The following is a 19,751-nucleotide window of genomic DNA, read 5'->3' as shown; positions in this document are numbered from 1 at the left end:
CTCCATGTAATTGGGCAGAACATCATGGGAGTGGGAGTGTGTGGCAGAGGAGAGCTGTTCACCTCACTGGCAGACAAGAGCCCGAGCAGAGCAGAAACAAGAAGTAGCCAGGGCAAGATATAGAACCAAAGGGTACAGCCCCAGTGACTTACTTCCTCTAACCAGGCCACACCTTCCACAGCTCCAGCACCTGTCAATGGTCTATTCAGATTTTGAGTTCATCAGTGGATTAAATCATTCATTAGATCAAAGTCCTCATGACTTAATCATCTCTGGAAATGCCCTCACAGACACACCCAGAGGTGTGCTTAACTCATCTTCTAGGCATTTCTTAAACTAATCATATTAACAAGCAAGATTAACCATTACAAAAATTCAGACAATTTCATATTCATTTTCCAAATGCGTCTTGTGTAAAATGTGTCTTGTATAAAATTTTAAGTGAACAAGACAGGACATAAATTGCGCATACGCTTTCATTAAAACAACACAAAATGTGTATATACTCGGAACGGACATTGGAAAACTTTTTCTGTAAAGGGCCAGAGAGTCTCTGTACTTACTTCTGTTTTTTGAAAGCAGCCATAGACAATATGTAAAAACAAAACAAAAAAAAAGTGAGATTAACTGTGTTCCAATAAAACCTTGCTTATGAAAACAGATGATGGGGGAATTTGCTCATGGGCCATTGTTTTCTAATCCCCAGTCTAGAAAAAAAGGGGCAATATGGAAAAAAGGTAAACAGCTGTTCATTGGAGTGATAAGATTATAGACAAATATGTTTTAAATCTCCCTCAATTTTGATAACTTAATTTTATTGAAATTAAAATTACAGTGGATTTTACTATAGCTGCATGCTCCAGTTAAGGCTATCCATGAGTTCTATAGCAACGCATTTGTCTATCTCATTATACACTTGACCAGTTAATCAAATTCTGACAATAGGGTCATTTCTTTGTTAAGCAATTATGCAAATTTATTATCTCAACCTATTAACCCATGAGTAACCTAGTGCTTAGATTAATGATAATAATAGAATGAAACCTACCTTCTACCATTTTAAACACTAGTCATTAATTTACTCTTCACATCAGCCCTTCAAAGTAGGCTTTATTTGTATCTCCACAGAGGAGGAAACTGAGGCTCAGAGGTTAAGGAACAAGGTAATTGAATCACTAAAATAGGCGGCTAGGATTCCAACCCAGAAAATATGGCTCCAGAGGCTGTGCTAGTCACCCTTACATCCTTCTGAGAGAGGGATACATGCACAGAGAAAAAGAAAAATCAATTAAAAAGACAGTAAGAGAGAAGGAAATAAACACACTACAAACAACCTTGGTGAACTTCACTAAGATTTCTTCAAACCATAACCTCAAAACTAACACAAGAATAAATAGAAAACCTGACAGTTCCTATCTCCCAAAGCATTGATTCTCAATCATGATTATACAGTAGAATCATCTGGCAATGCAGGCCACATGACACAGGTGAGGCCAGTGATGGCAATTTCCAGTCGCCTGGTGAATTTTTCAGGCAGCGAGGACTACAGCAGGCTGAGGTGAATAGAGGCAATGAATCCTTAGAGGCAAGGACGGGCAGCTCTTTCAGGGTGACTAACTGGGACGAGAGGCTGAAGAAGGTGGCAGGAGGGTGGGGAAGACAGTGAGTTTCCTTAAAGAGGGAGAGCTCTGGTGACTTTGATATACAAGGGGACAAACAGAAGAGACTGAGCAAAAGGAGATGACAGATGAATGACTGGCATTTCTGAGAAAGTGGGAAGGAATGTGTATGTGAAGTTGTTACCAGTTGGCTGAGGCTTCTTCTGCTCCACTGGGATAGTAATCACCAAGGCCAAGTGTAACTCCCTTACTGGCACCAGCTTTCTGCCAACCAGCTCACAGCAGCTTGTGTCAACAGCTCTCAGCTCTGGCAATCCTGGGTGTTTCATACCAGCTCTTAGTACAACCAGCTCAACCTGCTCAATTTCAGACAGAAATCATGAACAGGTGAGATAAACCCATCTGAACAAGGCTTTATTGGGGCTCATGCTGCATCTAAGGAGGCAGTGCACAGGCCAGAGCTTTTCTGGACTGGAATCCGTAGGGAAAGAGTGAAGTTTATGTGGACAGAGGGGCAGGTCATGCAGGAGCAAAGTCCTCTGTCTGCTGCCCAAGGACTCTGTCCTGCTCTGCTGGTCTGCAGGTGTGGTGTGTGCTAGGGCTGTCCGCCCTTCGCTGTCAAGCATGATGGAGGCATGCAGCATGGACTGGAGTGGAGACTTCTGGAGTGGCTGCGGAGACACCTAGAGCAACTGCAGCTGTACCGGTGGTTGTCCTGGAGCTGCCGTGGCTAAAATGCTGTCTGCAGTCTCTGCTGCCTTCTTGGCTGCTTGTACAGCCAGTTGCTGTTGTCATGACAGCCGCCCCCAGGTGTAGGGCAAGGGACCTTGGTTGTCAGCCCAGCAGCCAGCCAGGCATGATGACAACCTGCTCTGCTGGCCCCAGGGCAGCTTCAGTCATGGGAGGAAAACAACCCAAGTGCCAAAAGACAGATGAAAAAAAAGAAACTCAGGAAGTAGAAAAACACCCTTTGGAGGAGGGTCCCTTTTATTCTGTCAGATTTTGAGGAACACGTGGCTTGGGAGTTGGGTACAGCTACCAGATCTCATTGTGGCTGGTGCCACTGACTAGCTGAGCAGACTTAGGCTAGAAGTATCTACCTGTAAAGTAGCAAGGATGACAGGAGGTACAGCCTCCCACATGGCTGAGACTCTAGACTAGAGAGTAGCTACTGCTATTGTAATAACCTAGTGATAACGATAGTGCAGTCATCAGCAGTGGTAATGATAACGTGCTATCTTGACAGCAACAGGGGCGGTTCATGTCACAATAGGAGCAATAGTGGAAAGGATTGTTTTGCATGCACCAAAGGGTATGGGTTTGGTGTGGGAGTTAAGGCTATTTTCTCCAGAAGACAGAAAAAGCTAAAGGTATCTGCTTAGGGTGAGGTGGGAGGGGTTTGTCTTGAATTCTTAATGAAGTTCTAACCAAACATTTTGTTTTGTTTTGTTTGTCTTGCAGCAAAAGAACCTCCCGGACCTAAGTCTTTGCTGATATTCCCTAGAGGTAAACTGGTGGAAGAAGGTTCCAATGTCACTATTTGTTACGTTGCTGGAAGCAATCTAACTAATGTACTCTGTTATTTGAAAGAAGAACTGATTCATGGAGAACAACTTGATTCAAATGTATTGGCATTCAAGTTGAACAACGTCTCTTTCATTAATAAATCAGGAACAACTGTCTCTTGTCATGAGAAGAATAACATTGTCAGTGGCGTGGTTCTATTTGTCTCAAGTAAGTGTGCAAATTTTCTGTCTCTCTCTTCTCATTTTTTATGGAATACGTTGAATCGCCTTTACCAAAGACAAGGAAACATTTCCACACATGGTCTTGATTTTCTGTCCTTTCCCAACTCTTCTAGGGAGAGATACATTAAACAATATCCTAAAGCAATACTTCCTGGATTTTGTGTTGTTTTATTGCCCTTACTGACAGTTTTATTCCTTGAAACCAAGATTATTAAAGGAGAGAAAGTTCAGGTCATGACCTGACTGCTGAGAAAATATCCTGCTTTATTTCAGCTGTGCTGGAATTCTCTCATGATTGCAAAGGGAGGAGAAGGGTTATAGGTTACCCACCCACAGAAAAGCAACAAGGATGGTGGCTTGGAAAATGTGGGTTCAGATCTTCCCTGGCTGGGCCTGTCCCATTGGTCAACCTTCCACCTCTGTGAAATGGAGATGATGGTGGTCGTGAGGATCAAGGAGCACGGATAGCACCTGGTACCCATGTTCTAGCTGCATGCAGAAGTTCAACAAATGGCCAGTACTGTTTTAATTGTGCAAATTGGCTCCATGGGCTGTACCAGTGGAGTGGGAACATGCTGGGGTTTTTGTAGGTCTCTGTGCACCCCTTCAGTGGCCTTCTGTGTTCTGTGACAGTGGGGCAGTGTCTGTGACATCTCTCTGCTTCTGTTACCTAAGGAAATAATTCCAGTCTCCTGAATGCTAAGTTCATCTGTGCGTGCCCTTAGCACGGCCCCCAGGAAAAGCAGTGACTGGTATCTTAGAGTAGCTTCACCAGTCCTTGGAATTCTCTCCTAACTGTTCAGTTTTGCCAGTTCACAAAATCTGGCTGACTTTTGGTCAGTCGCAGCATTCAAAATGAAACATACACCAGTACTGGGGACCAATCTTCTCTCAAAGGTATACAGTGCCAACCACTTGTATAACCAAACTACCCATCCCCAGGGCAACTCAGAAAATCACCAGGGAATCCGGAAAGAGGAGGGGCCAAGATGATGGGGATCCTGAAATGTGACTTTCTCAGGCTGTTGATCTATGGGCTTCTACCTCAGTGATCCCTTCATTGTTTGGGATGACTCTGGTTTAAGACCCCAAATAGAGCTTTTTGTTTGACCTATCTTGAAATAAAAGAGTTTAATTAGGTCTTTTATCTTTGGTTTTATTTTTTCTTTCCTTTAATGGACAGAAGTCCTTGAGGAGCCCAAGGACTTTTCTTGTGAAACCCAGGACTTCAAGACTTTGAGCTGTACGTGGAATCCTGGGGTAGACACTGTCTTGGACTGGTCTCAACAACCTTCCCAAAGTTATACTTTATTCGAATCGTAAGTTAGTTCTCTTACATTATTGAAGGATTTAAGATGTGACAATGTAACAAAAGCTATACTTAGATGCAGAAAATTTGTTTCATATAAATTCATTTCAAAATGACCTGCTGGTATCAGGAGGAAATCTTCAAGCTATTACAGGTGTCTAATACTTACTACATGAGAGTTTTTTTCTTCTTAAAGAATGTGTACCATAAAAATAAGAAAGATGGTTAATAGTACATCTTTATGTGAAAATAGTCTTTCATCTGATGGTCTGGTTCTACCTATTTTTTCTGACTTTTTAAGAGTATTCAAAGTAAATTAATTGATGTTCTTACTACTCCCAAAGGGGAGTCAGCACTTCATAGTTAGCACATTTAATTACACCTATCAAATTCATTGAAATGAGAGTTTCATCATTGGTGTTTGTTGGCGATGGATCAATGTATTATGTGGAATGTAGTTTGAAAGTCCCAAGGGATAAAGATGCATCTACTTTGACAAAAATGTAAACCCTGTCATTGTTTTGCTTTGTTTTTTTAAGGTTTTCTGGGGAAAAGAAACGTTGTAAACACAATAACTTATGTAATTGGAAAATAACTCAAGATTCCCAAGAAATGTACAACTTCACGCTTGTAGCTGAAAATTACTTAAGGAAGAGAAGTGTCAATATTGTTTTTAATCTGACTCATCGAGGTGAGACTGGAGTTGGTAACAGCTCCCTGTGGCCACTAACATAACTTTGTGTGACACACTCTGCAATCAAGTGAATGTGCTATGGAATTTTACCTAATTCATAACCTCAGTGACAGTTATCCTTTAGACCTGTCCCTCCCACCTTCCCCTCAGGGATGTGTGCTTTACTATTATTTTTTGTTTTGATGTCTTAAGCAACAATGAGCTTGTTAACAAATTCAAAACTAAGACATAAACCATTCCATTATCTTCCCACCCTTCTCCTTCCACCAATTTTATTACTTAAAATTGTGCGTAGGTGTATATTCTGGGTTCTTGTATAATTATAAAAATGTGTTTTTGTTTTGTTTGGTTTTAATGAAAGTTGTGTGTAATAATCTAGTAATTACTTTCTATATAATATTATATTGCTAAGTTTTGCACATATTGTTGGGTATTGCTTATAGTCCATTAATTTTACCACTATGTAGCATTTCATGTAAATATATGCTATTTTAGGACTGGGGACGAGGCCCAAATCATGGAGTACCTGCCTAGCAAGTATAAGGACCTGAGTTCAAACTCAAGTAGAGCCCCCCCCCCCCCAAATTACACTATCTTAGTCATGTATTTCTTTCAATGAACATCAGGTAGTATCAAGGTTTTTGCTAGTGGGTAGAGTTTTAATTACTGTGAACATTTTTATACATGTGTCTAGTACACATCTACAATTGTTTTTCTTTGTGTATTTACCTAAGAGTGGAATTGATGGAGACCTCAAAAATCTGAACGTTCACCTTATGAGATAATAGTAGGTTATTTTCCAAAGTGGTTATTCCAGTTACACTTCCACCTTATGGACTCACATGTTTTCCCCAAGTTAGTATTATCACTCTTTTCATTTTTACCAGTTGAAGATGGCATTTCATGATGATCTTAGTCTATGTGTTCTTGTAGTTAAATTTTCTTCCTGTGTTTTGAATACATCTGTTTCCTCCTTTATGAAATGCTTGTTCATGCTATTTGTGTACTTTTCTATGGGTTGTTTCATGCTTTTTTCATTGTTAAGAGCTACTTGTATATTCTTGATGCTGGTCCTTTGTTATTGATTGGTACATGGCTAAAATCTCCCAGTTCGTAACTGCTTATTTTCTTTTTCATTTCTATTGATAAAAGTTCTCAATTTAGTATAAACAACTATACCAAAATCTCTTAAAGAAACTTTTCCTTATCCCAAGATCAGAAAACCTTTACTTTTCTACTAAAAATGTTAAAGTTTTTAAAAAAGAAAATTAAATCCCTGATCCATCTAGGATTTATTTTTGTATATTAAAGGAGGTAGGAATATAACATTGAGTTTTTCTTATGAGTGGCCATCCTTCCATTTCTATTTGTTGAATGGCTCTTCTTTCCCTACTCATTTGACCTGCAACTCTCACAGTTTTGACAGTGTAGTGGACTTATTTCCACTAGTGAGTTTGTCTATTGCCATACTACTATCAAAGTAAATTAATGAACTTAACTTTCAGATGAGTCTGGATGTAAGGTAAGTCCTTATCTTACCCTGCTCTTCATCATATGTGTTCTCACTATTCTTGGCATTATACTCTTTTATTTTATTATTATTATAATATTATTATTATATTTGGTTACATTGTAACATTTACAAAAGTTCTTACAATATATCATAGTTGAATTCACTCCCTCCATCACTCTCCTTTATCCCTCCCTCCCCATTCCTGAAATAGTTTCCACAAGTCTCATCTTTCCATTTTCATATATGAGTACATGATATTTGTATACTCTTCTCTATAAATCTGAGAATTAGCTTTTCAAATTCTATGAAAACCCCCATTAGCATTTCCATTGTTTTTACATTTAGTCTGTAAGTGTAACTGGGATGAATTAATATCTTTATGTCTTCCTATACGTGGACTTGATATATTTTTGTACTCATTTAAGTCTTTATTAATGTCTATTCATAAAGTTGAAATTTTTTCTCATATGTATTTCTCACCTTTTTTTGTACCATAACCACTAACACAATTTCTAAAAACAGTTTAAAGTGTTTAAGCTTGTGTTCTTGCCACTCAATTTGAATTTGTTTTTAAATAATTTTAAAACTGATTGTATTATATCTTCATCACCAGAGTGCACAGACATTAGATATTCTAGTGTCTGCCTTTAAACCTTATTAGATCTTTTTGGTCTAAACTTAAGCACCTATTTTCAGTGTTCACCATTATTAGTTCATATGCAAATGCTTGTCTACTTGTTTTAGTTATTTGAAGTTCATTCTCTAAGACAGTCTTCAGAAAGGACTGATGGGACTAATAGTCCCCCAAATTCATGTCAATAAAAGTTTAATACTTGTCTTTGTATTTGAAAGTCAGTTTGAATAAATACCAAATCCTTTAGCTTACATTTTCCCCTTGAGTACCATAAACTCAATTGCTCCTTTTCTGCTAGCATAAAGTAAAGCCAATGGAAAGCCTAATGTTAATGGTAATCTATGTTTTTCCATTAGAATACATTTGGTCTTTTTGTCTATGTGCCATAAAGAGCTTTTTCTTTATAATCCAATAATTTCACTATAGTTTTATCTACATGTTGAGTATTTTAGGCTGGTATTTTTCAGCAACATGGTATGTTCTTTCAATATGTAGTTCCACATATTTTGAAGAAAGTTTTTGAATTATGTTTTTTAGTATTTGTTCAAGTCTCTACTGTGTTGTCAGGCAATACATACAACAGAAAGGTTAAAGGCCAGCCCCCAGTCTTGTCAGTGCTTTCCTTTGGTTTTCTCTTTTAAAAATTCCTATTATCTATGTTAAATCTTCTTTCTGACCGTCAATATTTGTCACTTGCTCTTTGTTCATTTTTATTAGCATGTATTTGTTGTACGGGGATTCATTGTGCCAGTTCCCAGTAGACTTTGGTAAGATTGCCCCCATCAGCTCCTCCCCGCAACTCCCGCCCACCCCATACTAGCTTGCTCTTAAATTCTTTTTCTTCCTTCATTTATTTTAGATTTTTAAAAGTTGTCTCCTTTTTCCTTCTATTTATTTGCTTAAGGAATTACCTGTCATTTATTTGTTCTATAATTCCTTCCAGTTTAGACTTTGATTTTGAATAATTTTAAATTTTATATCTATTTTTTCAATGTCTTTTAGTCTATTTTGCAGAAGTCCATTACTTTATCAGTTTTGGCTTTACCTGTTATGTCTCTTCCATTCACAGCATTGTTTATATGTACCTTTCCTCTCATTACTCAATTCTGATAGAAGTTAAACTATTTTGTTTTTTTAAACCAAATTTTGGCTTTGAAAACATCCTTTTTATAGTATCTTTTTTGTTGTTAATTGAACTTCCACTCTTATTTTCATAATCTGTTTTCCTCTACTTTCTTGACTTTATTGTTATTCCTTTTATTTTCTTACATTGCATATTGGCTCACAAATAAAATATTTAAAGTGTAAATTCCCATTGAAATATCAATTTTTGACATCTAAAATAATCCAGTAAGTTTTGACATTGTAATACTTTCGTTCTAATGAACTATATATGATACCATCTGCAATTCATGAACTATTTATGTTTTAAGTTTCCCCAAAAGAAGAAATTCCTGTCTTTTAATTATTAATTTTTAACAGAATTTCACCGTGGTCAGAGAATATGTCTATGTGAACTTACTGAGGTTTGTTTTATGGTCTTGTACCTGGCTGTCAACATGTGGTCCGTGGACTACAGCATCTATCACCTGAGAACTTTGTAGAAGTGCAGAATCTCAGGCTTTGGTCTCCTATGTGATGAACTATAAATGTTCTACGCATCTAGTAGGTTAAGTATATTAGTTGTGTTGTTCAGATCTTTTTCATCCTTGATTTTATTGCTCAGTCTGTCAATAATTGGGAAAGTCATATCAAAATTACCCATTGTTGGTGGAATTATTTCTGCTTGTTCTGTAAATGTTTGCCTTGTGTGTTTGAGTATATTTTATCAGGTTCATGTTTAAAATCCTTATATCTTCTGCATGCTAACACTTAGACTCCATATTTCTTTAAATATGTATTTCTTTTGCTTATTTAGCATTTTGGCCTGTTTGTTCTAATACCACTGCTACACTGCAATCTTTGAGCCATTTTGTTATGTTTCTGTTGCCATAGTTATGCTGCTCAGATGTTTCATTATTTTGGCACATGAACTTATATTTCCCTGCAGTCAGCAAGCTTTATGATGTCAGGTCACAAATATCAAGGAAGGCTAACAGCCCAATCCCAGTCTTATCAGCTCAAAGTCTAAAGTGGAGGATGACTTTATGGGTGGAGAGATAGAGATCCCAGAAAACCATCCCTGTACCAAATAGCCCTTCAGGTCAGGTTTCATCCTCAGCCCAATCCCCCCGCCCCGACCCCAGCTTCACCCTTCAAGCAGCAAGATGTGGTAGGGGTAACCAATATGGCCATCACCACTCTATGCAGTTAGGCTTATTGGGCACAATGTCCATATCCAGTCTTAGTCAAAAGATAGTCAGATGGTAGCTGTGGCCCATGTACTCTGTCCCTTTTTAGCTTGGCAGAGCTACCACTAAATAGTGTCAAGCATTAGTCAGCTTGTTTTTGAATCTCCATAGCCATAGAAAGAGCTAAAGCATCCCTTATAGGAGTCTCTTACATTTGCTCCTGATCTCAAATGCACAGTGAATAATTGAGCTCTGTTGAGCCTGTCCAGTTTAATAGGTGGAATTTGCAAGTATCCGAGTAAGAAGGGGCAGTTCACTCCACAGTGTCACATGTAGCACTCTAGTCGCAAGATGCTCGGTCTCCAGAGTGCCACGTCCAACAAGTGAGGAGCTTCCATGCAAAAGAGTAAATGCCTGTAGTCCAAGCTTTGTGAAGCTAAGGTGGAAGGATTGCAAGTTTGAATCTAGCTTGGGCAACATAGTGAGACCCCATCTAAAGTTAAAAAAAAGGAGGGAAGGAAGGAAGGAAGGAGGAAGAGAATGCGGGAGGGAGAAAGAGAAGAAGGGAGGGAAGAAGAGAGGAAGGGAGGGAGGGAAGGAAAAAAATAAATCTGGTGACTACTTCAGGCAATATTCTTGCCCAAAATCCAAGCAGCAGGTACACCCTAGTGGCAGTTTTCAGTTGCCACACTTTATCCACCATGCCTGGAGGTTCTGGGCATCTGAGGTTCCATCAGGTTAGCAGATTCTAAAGGTTCTAAACACAGGGCCTGGCCTGGACCACAAGTTGTTGAATGGCTTCCAAGTCTTTCTATTACAAAGGGCCCCGTTTAAAGTCACTGGTTTCATTGGTCACCCTGACTGAGGGGACCAAAAGGACACCAGGATGGCGATATGGTTCTCCATTACCCAAAGATGCCTCCCAGGTACCAGGCCTCCTTTTTATTGCAGGGTAAATCAGGGTCAACTGTTTTTGCTTGACTGTCTCTGGGATATTCATTTGGAGTGACATTGGCATTTAACAGGCAGTAGTCCATTGTTGGTCACCAGATCCCTCCTGAGCTGTCACCTTGCAACAGGACTGTTTATAACATTTTATTTGTGTTAAGTCTTGTATCAAAATAATGTCCTGTTCTGCACCTAGTGTTTTCCAGGAAGGAATGATCACAGAAGTCCCAGACAACCAGGTGATTGTGCCCTGAGCTCCTATTTCCATAGGGTTTTCTCTGCCTCCATCCATGCTGCCTGCTTTTTCACATTCTGTGTGTGTGTGTGTGTGTGTGTGTGTGTGTGTGTGTGTGTGTGTAAAAAAGAAAGAGATGCTGACTGGTGTTCCACTCACCATCCTTTCCCCATAAATCCTCCACCTGCATGTTCAGCTGCTGCACCCCTGGCCTACATCTCCACCTGGACTGGGTGTGAGAGATATCTCACCCTTCCCCTCTGCCAGCAAGCCACAGTCTGTCAGACTGGTTCCGGTGCTTGAGTCCAGTGAAACCGAAATTAATGGTTAAGCAGAGAGGATTTGTTACTTACAGATAGACAGTAAAGGACAATACAAACCTAGAATTCCTTGCTAGCCAGTCCCCCAAGGCTCAGGAAAGCTGCCCACGGCAGATGGAGGCTCATCTTTCATTCCCCACTTGCACTGCAGCTGAAGGACCTCAGAAAGCAGGCAGCCCTGGGTTTTGTACCCTGGGGACATAGAACTTCCTGACTTAGGACATCCTGTTTCTAGAGGGGACCAGCTCAGAGCCCAGGCTGTTATCTCAGGATGCTACATTCCCAGCACATTCTATAGTTATTTTTGAGAGCTACAAACAATAAAGGGGGAAGAACTGGATCAATCCAAAGCTATCTAGAGAGTGGCCATGCATCTTCAAGTTAATATTTCAGTGTAGAAGCCGGACACTGTCTTCATTCCTGTAGGATCTTGTGCACAGGAGGGTTTTAATTATTGAGTGTGTTCACTTACATCTAGGGGACCCCTACTAGACAATGATAAACTCTTTGCTTTTAGCATTCATACACACCTTAAAGAACTTAACAAGAGAAAACAGTATGATATTTACCCAAATACCCATTTCTCTTGTTCTTCTTTGGTATCTGAAGCCACAAGTTTCCCTGTTGTGTTATTTCCTTCAGCCTAAAATACTCCATTTGCATTCCTTTTAGAGAAGTTCTGCTAGTGAAAAATTCTCAGTTTGGCATCATCTGATAGGCTAGTTGGTTTTTTTTTTTTTTTTTTGAAGTACTGAGGATTGAACTCAGGGCGTTGGGCCTTGCATTTGCCAGGCAGGTGCTCCACCACTTCAGTCATTCCTCCAACCTTTCTTGTTTTATTTATTTATTTAGTGGCACTGGGGCTTGAACTCAGGGCCTTCACCTTGAGCCACTCCACCAGCCCTTTTTGTGATGGGTGTTTTCCAAATAGGGTCTCATGAACTATTTGCCTTGGCTGGCTTTGAACCATGATCCTCCTGAGTAGTTAGGATTACAGGCATGAGCCATCAGCACCCAGCTTAGCCATTTCTGAGATGGGATGTTGCTTTATGCTCCATCCTGGACTGTGATCCTCTCATTTGTGTTTCTGCACATAGCTGGGATGACAGACCCCAGTCATTGGTTGAGATGGAGTCTGGTGAACTTTTTGCCTGGGCTGGCCTCGAACCTAGATCTTCCCAATCTCTGCCTCCAGAGTACCTGTTATTACAGGCTTGAGCCAGTATACCTAGCTCTGCTTGTCCTCTTCCCTGCTTGGCGCTGCATTCTGTCTTGAGGCTCCTTTTCTTTCAGTACTTTAAAGATGTTCCGCTACTTTCTTTCTTCTGTGGTCTTCCCATAAAATGTGCAGTCATTTGAAGCATTCCTCTGTATGTAACGTAACCTATTTATCAAGCTGCTTACATTTTTGTCTTTATCTTTGCCTTTCAGCAGTTTAATTATGATGTGTCTGGGTATAGTTTTCTGTACCAGACCGTTTTATCATTCTCTGAACTTCTCGAATAGAAGTTTACATAAATCAATACATCTATGAGTTTCTGTCATTATTTATTCACTAATTACTTTGAGCCTGTCTCATTCTTTTCTACTTCTGGTACTTTTGACCTTGTTGAAATTCTTTTATTGGGGCTAGGGATGTAGCTTGATGATAAAATGTGTTCTCAGCAGGAGTGAAATTTAATTCCCAACAACAAAAAAGAGCATGTTATTTTTTAAGGACCTTGAGGCTCTGTTTATTTTTTTTTTCAGCATTTTCTTTTGTAGCCCAGAATGGCCTCTAACTTTTGATTCTCCTGCCTCTGTCTTCTGAGTGCTGGGATTACAGGCATGTGCCACTACAGCCAGCTTTCAGTCATCTTTCTCTGGTCTTTGGATAGGATAATTCTATTGATGTATCTTCAAGACCTTCTCTGTGTGTATGGTATTGGGGATTGAATTTAGGGCCTCGCACTTGCTAGGCAAGTGTTCTACCACTTGAGCCATGCCCCAGTCCTCTTGTTTTTATTTTGTTTTTCACACAGGGTCTCAAACTAACTTTGCCAGGGCTGGCTTGGAACCATAATCCTTCTGCCTTTGCTTTCTGAGTAGCTGGGATTACAAGCAGGTACCACCATGTCCAGCACAAGACCTTCTTGATCACTATGTGTTTAAGATAGATGTCTTGGATTTTTATTCTGTGTGTGGTTTTATCTTGTGTTGCTGCTTTATTTTTGGTGGTGGTACTGGGGTTTGAACTCAGGGCCTCACTTTTGCTAAGCAGGCACTTAAGTCACTCTGCCATCCCTTTTTTTGTATTGAATATTTTTGAGATAGGGTCTCTCAAACTATCTGTCCCTGCTGGCTTTGAACCACCATCCTCCTGATCTCTGACTCCCAAGTAGAGTAGGATGACAGGTGTGAGCCACTGACACTCAATTATCCCATGCTTCTTGAATCTGTAGATTTATGTCTTTCATCAAATTTGGGGATATTTGACTCATTATTTATTAATCTTTGCATTTTTTTTCCTCCTTGAACTTTAGCAAGTGCTAGAGCTTTTGTTTTTAGAATCCCAGTTTTCACTGGGGCTTTCTTCATTTCTATTGCTCTACCCTCAGGCCCACCCACTCCTTCATCTGTCATGTCTGTTCTGCTGTTGACCCTCCCAAATGAGTTCTTTTTTTCTGTTATTTTCAGATCTAAAATTTCTTTTTCATCTTTTATTCCTTTGCTGAGATGTTCCATTTGTTTTGAGAATGTTCCTGATTGCCGTTTATACTTGTTTAAAAGCTTTTCACAAATAATTCCAACCTCAGGGTCACCTTTTTTACTGGCATTCATTGACTGATTTTCTCATTTGAGCTGAGATTTTCCTGGCTCTTTGCATGCTGAATTATTTTGGATTATATTCTAGACATCTCAAGTATTATGTGAAACTCTTGGTATGAAGAATATTGAGAGTTTTGTTTTAATTGACAATTGACCTAGTTAGATTTGGGCTGCATTTCAACCTGGCTTTTGTGAGTCAAGGTTCCAACAACAGTTCAGCTTTCAAAGCTTTGCAGTGCTTTTAAAATCAGTTCTACCCGTGTAGAATAGTGGTCCATTAGCTCAGTCTACAGAGTGGATCCAGGCATGCGATTGGGAGGTAAGAGCCCCCCTGCTGTCATGAGGTCAGGCACTTTTCTCTCCACCATGACCATGTGCTTTTCTGGTTCCCTAGAACTTTCCATTTGATTCTCCAGCCAGACATCTGGGGCTTTAAATATCCTGGCAGTCACTTCTACTGTTGTGCTGTCATCCAAGGCCAAATGTTGGAAGGACTGATGTTTAAAAAAACAAAACAAAACAGGTAACTTCATTGCCAAGTCAGCAGTAAGTTCTAGTCTCTGTTGCTATTTACTTTCAGAGTTCCCAGACACATCCCATGAGTCATGTCCCCTGCCCTCAGTGGAACCAACAGGATGGAAGGTGCTTCCTTTGTCTTTTCTAGAACTGAATCCCATCCAGGTTTTTATTTCAGATATTATATTTTTCAGTTTTTAAAATGTCCATTTGGTTCTTTCTTATTCATTTTTATTTTTTAATTTTTGGCAATACTGGAGTTTTGACTCAGTGCTTGCTAGGCACACCCCTAGCTTTTAAATTTTTTTTAGTAATTTTTCAGATTGCTTAAGTTTTTGCCTTTGGCCAGTCCCTTGGACCATGATCCTCCTACCTGTGGCTTCCTGTGTAGCTGGGATTACAGGTGTAAGCCACTCCACTGGTTCTTTTTAAAATTGCTTCTTTTCCTCTGCTGAAAATTGTTTTCCTTCTGTTTATTTCAGCTGTCTTTAGCTTTACCTCAGGTAGCTATTCAAAGTGCTTGTCTAGCAGTTACGCTATAGGGGTCATCTGGAGGTTGGCGTCTGTTGATTACCTTTTCCTTGGGAATTGGTGACATTATCCCAGGATGTTTTGTCTGTTGAATAATTTGGGGTTATATTATTGTCATTGTGAATGTTATTTTTCTTGGACTCTGGGTTCTGTTAAAATCTTCCTCCATGTTATAATCGTCCTTCTCTAAATTTTGAGTTTTCTCCACCATCTGCCTGCCCTTTTGTATTTTTCCTCAGAGTATCTAAAACAATCAGCAAACAAGAAAAGCTATATTGGGATACTACATCTTGTCAGTAAAACTGGTTTTGTTTACTATTTTCTTAAGAATAAACAAAAATACTTGTTGAATGAAGACACAAACTGCCTACTTACTGATGTCCTTTTAGATCTGTGTCCTTGAGTTCTTGTCTTTGTTTCTTTTTCTTTTTTGGCAGTTCATCCAAAGGCTCCCTATCAGGTCAACCTTGAAAATGTAGGTGCCACAAAAGTCAGGATGACTTGGAAGGTGCCTTCCCCTGGGGATTACCACACATTTTGGTGTCAGGTTGAGCTCCAAGATGAAGGAAAAGTAATACAAGTAAGAACACAGCTCAATTTTCTATTTTCAAAAATCCTTTGATGTACTTGAGCAGAGAGCTTGCTGAATAAAATCACTTTAATGTGGTATCACACTCTTGTAATCCCAACTCTTGGGAGACTGAAGCAGGAAGATCATGAGTTTGAGGCTAGCCTGGGCTACGTAGCAAGCCTAGATCCCAAAATACGGAGAAAACACAAAATAAAAAAACCATTTTAAACTCTTCTTTCTGTGTTGGTTCCATGCTGCAGATCATCTGTTTAAAAATGGCTGGGTGATTCTCTAGACTTAATCTAGTGTTGGGAAGAAGGCCTCGTGGCTTTTTGTTTTCTTTTTCAAAGAAGGCCTGTCTTTACTCCAAATCTAGATTTGCTAGTTTCTGTCTTGGGTTTGCAGTGAGGTGTGCCCACTGACACTGCTGTCTTCTTTTTATTTTCTCTTTCTTCTCTTTTTGGATCAAGCGGCACAATGTGTCAGTCAAGGTGAACGGTGAGTACCTCTTCAGTGAGCTGGAGCCCAACAAGAAGTATGAGGCCCAGGTGCGCTGTGCTGATGGCAGCCACTTCTGGAGATGGAGTGAATGGACGTCTCAAACCCTCGTCACCACCGAGGCTGGTATGTACACCTTCCTAGCATTTAAGCCAAGGAGGTCCTAAGCCTTGGGCGGTGAACTGGCTTCCTTGACAGCTTATAGTTGTCCCAAAACTAAGAGGCAAGTATTAAAACAGAAACAGGATAGCATTTTTAAAAAATTGGATTAAATGCCTAAAGAGCAGGATAACATCAATCAGTGTCACTCACTTCTACTGTATGTTTTCTCTCTTTCTTTTCAGTTTTCCAAAATAGTTCGTAAGCTATTGTTATGGCTGGATTCCCATTGAGTCTGGGGCTGTGTAAATTAGTACAGACCTGTAAGTCAGGACTGAGTCCAAATAGCAATGTTAATGCCATGGAAAGCAATGGAATCATAACTAAACTAAACTAAATTAAGTTAAAGCATCAGACTGTGTTGACAATGTAATGACACTTGGAACTTTATTTTTCCTGGTAAGTCATTTGTCACAGTGACAGCACACTGGGAACCCTCTCTAGATGCTCTCAGGGTTAGAGTGTCCTCAGAACTGACTGCTCGGAGTCCTTCACCCAATCACTGTGTCCCAGAGCTCACTGGGCCTCAGGAGATAAGCTGGCCTAGCCCTGCCTCTAGCACTTTCCAATTCCAGAAAGTATTACTGCTCCCCATTTTCCAGATGAGGCAGCTGGTGCCTGTGGGAAAGGCACTAGCTCAGCTGGCAGTGTTAATGAGAGCCAACCCATAATAACAGCAGCTCACTTCTGTGAGCTCACTGTGCTTCTCCTCTAATCCTCACAGTCTGCGTAGGTGCCGTTAGGGTGCTTGCTTATAAAGAAGGCCACTGAGGCACAGACAGGTGAAGTAATTTCACTGGCCCATTTACTGAGTGACTGAGCTGCAGCTCATACCCAGTCCCAGGGGCAGCTCCTTCCTAACACAGCTGGATCCCTTTGGTGTTCTCTCCCTCTTCCTCTCTCTCTCCCATGTTGTTGGTCCAAGTCCTGGCTGTTTTGCTGTCAAGGAAGGCTTACATGTATGACTTGCATGTGTTCGTGGGTGGTGGCAGACCCTTTCTGTGGCATTTTTGGGGGATCATTTTCAAGCAGTGGCTCTAATTTGTGGACAGTGAAGACAGCTAAGCAGAATCTACACATGGGATAGTCAGCAGCTGAGCTCAGCAGGCTCCCACCCTGTGGTTCCTGCCCACCCTCATGCCCACAGAGGCTCCAGTGATTTTTCCTAGGGATGCAAACTCCCTGAGAACCCTGCTGTGGCATCTACCTAAGCCATGTATTATTAAAAACTTTTTACTTTAATTATGCTGTTTTGTTTTGTGTGTTTGCAGCAAATTCTTTCCAGCATTATAACTAAAATTTTGCCATTCCAAAAGGGTAAAGCATCTTTGCATTATAGTATAATAAACCTGAAAATACTTGGCTTTTGATGAGGACAAGAAAATGAGAAGAACCTATTGATAGTGAACTATACAATATTTGTTTACCTCTCATAACACTTTGCTTAATTAACACTGGAAAACTCAATAGTAAGTGCTCATAGAATCAGATGACATCATAGTAGAAACTGTATTGTATGTGAATATACAGAGCTATCAGTTATACTGCAGCATTTTGTTTTGTTTTGTTTTGAGTAGTAATTTACAAACCAGCTGAAGGTTTTGCACTGAGCTTGGAGCCTGATATTGTGCCTGAGATTTCAATAGTTTTAAATTTAATACTGACTTCTCCAATGGTTTATTTAGCAAATTGAAATCTGCTTTAATAGACTATATATATATATATATATATATATATATATATATATATATATACACATATACATAAAGAGAGAGAGTGAGTGAGTCACCTTTAAGTTGAGTATAAAATGTCAGCAATAAAAGAAAAAATAAGTTCCTTGAATGTTCATTATTGGGTACAGTAGACTATATTTTTATAAAACAGAGATAAATGTGGATGTTATATTTCAAACAATTCTCTCGTAGAATTGTTTTGAATATCACTTGTCCTCTCACAAGCAAAAAATAAAAGAACATAGGAAAAGGTAAAACACTGTTATTTTTTTTTAAATTTGTAAAGTTCGTGACAGCTGATATTTAACATGTTTATATGTAATAAACAAAAATTTTAAACCAACTTTAAAGTGATTCAAGTGGTAGAGCACCTGCCTAGCAAGTGTGAGGCCCTCAGTTCAAATCCCAATACTGCCCCCCAAAATATATCACCTACTAAAAATTTTAAACCATTTAAGCCATTTAGCATGGAGGATTTATATTAAGAACTAGAACTCAGATTAGAGGTGTTATGGTTTTACTTTCAGATTTAGAAAGTGGAGACAGAATTTCAGCACATTCACAAAGTGTGGTTGAGTAGAGGGGTGTGTGCTATGAGGGCCCAGCTGCAGGATGATGTCAGTTCCTATGAGACCTAAAAAGATGTCATCTATGCTTTCAGCAGTGAAAGAATAATAGTTGGTGTAGCTTAGGAATGTTATAAACTCTCTTTTGACTATTTTTCTGTTGTCCTAGTCTTGTGGAAGTCTAACCATAACAAAACTCTGTACGTATAAAATTTGATCCCATGTAGAACTCAGACTATCACACAAATATCAAGCAAAATAAATTGTAAACTAAAAACTACGTACCTGGCTTTCATGTTATTTTTAAAAATCAGTGAGGAAAATGTGTATTTCCTGAAGATAAATGATATGGATATTATTGTTCCACCACAGAGGCAGTTGAATGAAGTTTCTGTTGAGCTTGTCAGGCAAGCTGAACCTTCAGTTGACCATCCACTTCCTAAAGATGGACAATGTCATGTCAAGACTCTGACCACCTTAGGTTCAAATCTTGACTTCACTCTTATATCTGGGTTATTTAGAGCAATTAGCTTAGTCTCTCTGGGCCTCTTTTTCCTTATCCAGAGAAGGGGGATGTAAGAATATGTGTCTCACAGCATTGTCACGAAGAACAAATGAGTTAATATGTGTAAAATACTTGGAAATGGCTTGGTGTCTAGTAACAACTAGTATTTATAAATATCAGATGTTATTTTGTATGAACGAGACTGTCCCCAGACAGTTTTACACAGAGGCACCCAGAGTTGACTGGTTCTCCCTGCTGAGGTGCTGCTCTGTGGTAGTGCTTCAGGCCCTGGGCTCCACCCCAGCACCATAAAAATAAATGAATAAATAAGATGATATGCATGGAAAGAGACTGTCTTCCTCCTAGTAAGTTGATTGAGCAAGCATAGATGCAGTGAGAATCAATTCAGTGCAAATCAGAATCTGTTTGCACAGATTTTCAAGCATGGGATAGAGACCAGGGAAGATGGGGACATCAAGGCAAGATGCTTTCTGGGTTCCTTCTTAGTGCAGTTTCTACTCTATCAAACAGTGTTTATAGTGCTTTCCCTATG

General features: G+C 39.6%; 1 protein-coding gene across 2 annotated transcripts in view; it reads left to right on the top strand.

Moving 5' to 3' along the window:
* Osmr (oncostatin M receptor) overlaps positions 1–19,751 on the top strand; it is a 60,802-nt gene that overhangs the window by 26,508 nt on the left and 14,543 nt on the right. For both annotated transcript variants that reach the window (XM_074077572.1, XM_020166651.2), the window contains 5 exons: positions 3,081–3,353; positions 4,551–4,686; positions 5,216–5,367; positions 15,604–15,746; positions 16,208–16,361. In XM_074077572.1, the coding sequence (XP_073933673.1) occupies positions 3,081–3,353; positions 4,551–4,686; positions 5,216–5,367; positions 15,604–15,746; positions 16,208–16,361 (858 nt within the window). The remainder of the gene's footprint in view (positions 1–3,080; positions 3,354–4,550; positions 4,687–5,215; positions 5,368–15,603; positions 15,747–16,207; positions 16,362–19,751) is intronic.

The sequence above is a fragment of the Castor canadensis genome, chromosome 6, assembly GCF_047511655.1.
Source record: "Castor canadensis chromosome 6, mCasCan1.hap1v2, whole genome shotgun sequence".
NCBI classification, from domain to species: Eukaryota; Metazoa; Chordata; class Mammalia; order Rodentia; family Castoridae; genus Castor; species Castor canadensis.
Note: the sequence above shows the minus strand (reverse complement) of the source record. Positions and strands in the feature narration are given on the sequence as shown.